Source organism: Nelusetta ayraudi, unplaced genomic scaffold, assembly GCF_046127955.1.
Source record: "Nelusetta ayraudi isolate G7.1 ecotype Tasmania unplaced genomic scaffold, CSIRO-AGI_Nayr_v1 ptg000031l, whole genome shotgun sequence".
NCBI classification, from domain to species: Eukaryota; Metazoa; Chordata; class Actinopteri; order Tetraodontiformes; family Monacanthidae; genus Nelusetta; species Nelusetta ayraudi.
The window spans coordinates 1,254,446-1,260,562 of record NW_027466081.1 but is presented as its reverse complement, the minus strand read 5'-3'; the positions used below and the strand labels follow the sequence as shown (position 1 = coordinate 1,260,562).

Genomic DNA, 6,117 nt, shown 5'->3' with positions numbered 1-6,117 from the left:
TCTGTGACGCATTCACAGATCGTTAAGACTGTAGTAGTTAAGACTGTAGATGCCAGAATATCGAAGCAGTGTTTTATTTTGTTTTATTTTGATTTATTTTTTTCCATTTTGAGGGTTATTGATATTATATATTATATGATATTTACAGAGAATCGTTTAGTTCTTGGAAATATATTTTGGTTCATCAGCCTGCATCCAAAAATGTGGAGTTTTAGCACTACACAGTTGGCCTAAGTTTCAGCAAATATTTGAAGTTTGACCAAATATAACTTTTATCAATCTAACTGAAAACCATCAATGCTTTTGATGTTTGTTTGTTTGTTTGTTTGTTTGTTTTAAAGTTAAGGAAGAAGAAGAAGAAGAAGAAGAAGTAGAAGAAGAAGAAGAAGAATTGTTTGTGTCAGGAGAATGGCCTTTCCTGCGGTAACATCGCCTTTAAACTGCATGAATGAATAGTACAAATTACAAAATTACAGTTACATTTTAGACAGACGGTAGGATACAAAAATCAATGTACGTATCAATTTTGTGGTGTTCATCACTTTTGTTGCTTTTGATCTTAACACACCTTAAAACTTGACTTCATGGCCTTATTAAACGAAAGCCATTTCATTTTCAGAAGTGGTTCTCAGTTCACTGTTGCTTTTCCTCATTGTTTCCACATCAGCTGTGGGTATAGATGAGTAGCTTGCACAGCACGTCATGAAACTTCACAGATCTAGCCTCAAACGTACTCACTCAAACAATTCACTCTGCCGTGACCCTAACACCTCTAACACCTCTGCAGGTGCTAATTCCTGGATTAACTTGTGCTCACCAGCCCCCCCTCGATACTGTTCACAAAGAACAGATAAAGGTGTGAAAGCTGCCTTGCACAATCTGTGTGAAAAGGTCTACAGACTTAAAGCAGTTGTAGCACACACACAACACACATTCCACTGTAGCATCGCTCGCTTCATATGCTCCACAGTGAGACATTGCTATCCACATCAGATTCTCCCCTCAGACTGAAGGGGGCACTACCAGGACTGAGTTAAGGTCACCAAGCCAAGGGTTCCTCACTTCCATATGGAAATTGAATTATCTGTTGTGAACTGAGCCAGCAAAGAGAGCTAGTGGGCCTGGAACCATGCTTGCTCTGGTCCAAACCAACGATGGCCTGCTAATAACCTTGTAGGCTATTATTGTTAGCAGCTAGGTCACAAAGCCTCTGCATGCTTGGTAGCACATCTGCAAAACTATGACTATTCATGACCAAAAGTCATATTGGACAGGAGTAGCTCCATGTCTTTGGTTAGGCTAGAGCAACATCCAGTGAGCATAGTGGGTTGCAGCATGGAGGAGGACAATCCATGTATTCACAACTTAACTGTTGACTGAACCTTTGAGGCGAATTGTCCTCCCTCTCCTGGACTGAGACTCGCTAATACTTCTTGGCGTGTTGATAGAAAACCGATTAGCAAAAACGGACTCTGAGGGGGAAGAGGAAGTTGATTTCAGTGTTTCTTTTCTGGCACACTTGCATTACTCATACACTAGACCAGAAGTCACCAACCTTATTGAACCAGAGAGCTACTTCATGGCTGCTGGGTCATATGAAGGGCTACCAGGTTGCTACGCTAACCTGAAAAAACACATTTTCTTAATTCTATATTATTATTAATGATACTGATCTACAGCATGTGAAGACACAGATCACGTTGATTAATTCTCAGTAATTATCAACAGTGACTTATCAAGGCTCAGCTCAATTGAGTTGTACTATTTTTCGAACAGGCCTGCGGGGGTCGACTCAGGTGGTCCTTGGAGCGACGGTGCAGGGGTGAACGTGGACCCCGGCACTATACTGTGTTAAGTAAGAACAACGCACAAGCACGTGAACACGCGTGTACACAAGATGGCCAAGTAGTGCAGTAAAAAGAGATTGTTGATTATTGGTTTCACTTGTTTTGCGAACAGAATAATGCAGACACACGTTACAGATATCTGGTTTTTATTGAAGGAGAGAATTATGAGCAGGTAGCCTATTTTAAGGCACCATGAAATGTACAACAAAAGCTAAACAATTTATTTATTCAGAATACAAAAATACACATCTCAGTGACTTCAAATCGTAATAAATAACTAACCATGCATCCTAGCAATATAAAGGCACAGAAAACAGTCACTTAGTAGTCATAAAAATGATTAACTACTTTACCAAATCATCCAGATAGTAATACATGTGACAACTGTAACATTATATCCCAAATGTGAAAACACAGTACACACCATATCATTTACCCTTAGGCAATAAATATACAAATATTGTTTCTACCGAGATATATATTCTTAAAAAAAAAAAGAAGCAAAACTGTGCCATTGTAAACATAATGTAAACAAAAATATAATTCATTTTCCCCAGCTAATTTATGAGCCATATTAAAGATTTCATGATATTCATTCTCAAAGAGATTTTGTCATAAGTTTGGTTGGTTTCTAAAAAAGAACCAGGCAGTTTTGAGCATTATTTACAGACCACCACACAGCAGGAAGAAAAGTGTATGTAGGGGTTGGAATTGGTTTTATCCAGAGAAATTCTGTCACTATTTTATCCCAACTTTGTGTCAAATAGTGAGCGGAAGATAAGTTCGACATGATAAAAAAAAAAAAAAAGTAAATCAATCAAAAGGACACCTACATGTTGTTTGTTAGTCTACCTATCTTTGGCTATGCGTTGCAGGATCAGTGACAGCGTGTAGAAACCCTGCATCAAAACCAAAGTCCACTGCAGAAGAATTCGCTCATCTCTGCAAAACTGTTCTTTTACAATAGTGTGAAATATAATAGTTTAATATTTGATGGCTCACATTGGAGAGTGCCAGCAGTACACTTCAGACGTATTAGGGCCAAATAAAAAAGACTGACTTGAATTCTAGAGTGCAGGGTTGCGCGTGGAAATGTAGACTGATTTGACACGACTGATTGCCTACATGACATCCCGCTCATGATATCTTGAAGACAGCACTGTCTACTGCTGTCAGTTTAGACCCTCAGTTAGCAGGGGGTTACTGTGATGGATGGATAAAGGAAAATGATGTGTTACATTTTAGCATTTTTCCCAGTGTAATATGTTTTTGAACTATTCCAAAGTTCAATATCGGGGCACATTATTCCACGCAGGAAAATAAAAGGTAACTTACAGACATCTCATTATTCTTCAAAGAGGAGTTGGGGGAGGCTAAACTATCAAAGTTAAAAGGACATGATTCAAACGTGTTGGCAGAATAAGTGTACAATCGTTGATAAGGTGCAATGAACCACTTTTGTGGCAAATGCACCGAAATTCACTCTCGTACGTTGTGATAAAAACCTGTCAAACAAGCACAACAGTCGTGTCCGCCCATTCGGTCACAGCTCTATGTGATATATCGTCCTGGAAGCACAGAGGAGCAAAACTAGAAAATAGTGGAAGTAATTTGGAATCCGTTAAGAAAAACTGCAATCCAACAGAGTCGAGCGTCTAAAATTGTAAATCCCCGAAATCTTAAGGAAGAGTAGAAAGAAACAAATTAAACTGACCATTTCCTCACTAAGAAACATCACATAAGAAAGCTGCAGACAAAGTATAAAAACGAGACATAAAATATTGCACCATCATTTGAATAAAACAGCATTCTCCTTGACAAGAGATCAGAACAACTGTTACGGTGTACTGTACACAATCCAATGTGTAAACTGTTGACAAATGCATGCCAAATCCGCAATCTACAAATGCATTACACTACAACTTTACAAACGTAAGTTTGATTGTTTGCATATATATATATATATATGTATATATATATATATACATATATATATATATATGTATATGTTACACACAAAATTAGCATCACATATAGAAATATACCCTGTAATGCCACCAGTATTAAGAGAAACTTACAAGTAAAAGTAGAGTTCTATCGTCTGTAGTCTGAAGAAAAGGAAGCTGCACTGAAACAATAGATTGCCGACTGCAGCTTACTGCTTTTATGACATAACCAAAACTCATATCTAACTCCTAATTTCTTTTTTTTTATTAAATACTGAACTGAGCAAAGTTGAGATGCTGAGGTGAGCCGTCGAGAATGTGAGAATTTGCGTTTTGCATACAGCGAGCAGTAAAAGTGCCTTCTCAGTATTTCTCTTAAAAGCTTGCCACTCTTCTACATGACCAACAATTTACTTTACAGACGTTCCTCCTGAAAGAACGAGTGTTTTCCCGCACGCGATGCTGTGAAGGACCTACTGGCAAAAAAACCCCAAAAAAACAAAGTGTGCAATTTGAAGTACGCTATCCATCAGACTAGTGTTTTCACTGACATTCACTTTGGTGATGTTTTTCACATCCACAGAAAACGAAAATAACAAAAAAAAAGAAAAAAAAAAATCAAAACGAAAAACAAGGCAAAAAATTCTAGAGCACACTTTAAATGGCTTGAATCATGGCACTTGACACAATCTCCGCAACACTGTATTCATGCAGACCAAATAATTCAAACTAGAAAAAGAGAGGGACTGATTTTGACCAAGGACGATGCTCTCAGTAGTAACAAACCACATCGTAAATACTTAAGTCATGTAAAACTTGTTCAAGTGGTACTTTTTGCGCACAAAATAACCAAAGACGCTAATCATGCAGTTAAACATATCTAAGGGGTTGAGCAAGCACAGCATGCAACATCTTCCGACTGGTTTCCAAACGACACACCTTCCCTGTTCGCCCGCCGCGCTGCGACGCTCCACCGTGGACCTGCGCATACGCTCGGCGGTGGTTGCTACAAAGGGTGGAGTTCCTGCGTCCCGCACCCACCCACCCACCCACACACTCATGGAAGTCCTGGTTTTGCTACGGGTCAACTCCGCAGAGTCAACTTTCATCACTAAGTTAGTTGCATACCTGATTGCGTGTTGTGAATGAATAACTCAGAAATGGCTTGTTGGAAAGATCCGCGACTTCCTGCCACGCTCTCGTCGGCTTCCTCGCGCGCCGCTTTGGCACGATAAAAACGCACGGCGAGTGCACGTTGTGAGCGTCAAAAACCTTCCCCCCCCGGGGGTAAAATCTTGCTTTCCGCAGTCCACTTGTGTTTCCTTTGCAACCTGCACAGCTCCCACAACTGGTCCGTAGTTGCCCCCTCTAACTGTTGCCTTGTTTCAGGTCACAGGTCAACCATGGAGGCCTTTGCCAGGTCCTTAGTTCCCTGAAGAATTCTCTTCATATGACCCACTTTCGAGATCCCCAGGTCCTGAGGGAAGACAAGAAGACGCGTAAGTCAAGCGCAATCCCCAAACACTTCTTTTCATGCAATCGTCACAAAATTGCAGCACAGTTTAACGTCTTCACAGCAATCACGGATCAAAGTACAACGTGAGAAGATACAAGACCTTACATGTTGGAAGTAAGGTCCCTCTAAGTCGAATAAATTACAAAGAAACTACGAAAATCATACTTCAGTCAGTCGAAATTCAAAACCTTCTGTATGTTTCCAAGGGGTTATAAACCTTTATGGAATTAACACCTCTGTATTCCATTATAAATGCACACAACAATAGAGTGACCCCAAAAACCACAATTTCAACAGGATACAGTAAAATCTAAATCAAATAAACTCAAATTTTGGACATAATGTTAAAAAGTAGGGATTCTTTCAACTGCAGGTTTGGATCACATGGTCACTCTGCCACGCTCCATTGGACGTGAAAACATAAGAATTCAAACAGAGAATAAAAGCGTTTACATTTTCACTCAGAGGCACGAGGGTCAGAAATGGAATGAATATATATTTTGTTCGGGGTAAACTGACTGTGATATTAAACACCTGAGTGAAATAATTACTAGGACAAACATGTCTTGTCTATTCACAGTGAATATGTGCTCCATTGGATTAGTCCATTAAAACATCATCAACAGCGATTAGTCCTTGAATGTGTCATGATTTAAACAGTGTTTTAAGCTAAATAATAATAAATAAATAAAAATCACAACCTAGTTTTGACTTCAAAATTTAAAGGTACAACTGTAGTAAGTGTACAGACACCAAACGGACCCAACACTGTATCAAAGTACACAATAAACAGATGTCATTAAAAAAA

General features: G+C 39.2%; 1 protein-coding gene across 8 annotated transcripts in view; it reads right to left on the bottom strand.

The window, feature by feature from the left end:
- Positions 1-1,976: 1,976 nt before the first annotated feature.
- The window catches only part of dgkh (diacylglycerol kinase, eta), a 50,915-nt gene continuing 46,774 nt past the window's right edge, over positions 1,977-6,117 (bottom strand). For 6 of the 8 annotated variants that reach the window (XM_076030761.1, XM_076030763.1, XM_076030760.1 and 3 more), the window contains one exon: positions 1,977-5,270. In XM_076030761.1, coding sequence (XP_075886876.1) covers positions 5,218-5,270 — 53 coding nt within the window. In that variant the 3' untranslated portion in view covers positions 1,977-5,217. The remainder of the gene's footprint in view (positions 5,271-6,117) is intronic. The other 2 variants (XR_012927262.1, XR_012927261.1) reach the window with 1 other exon arrangement.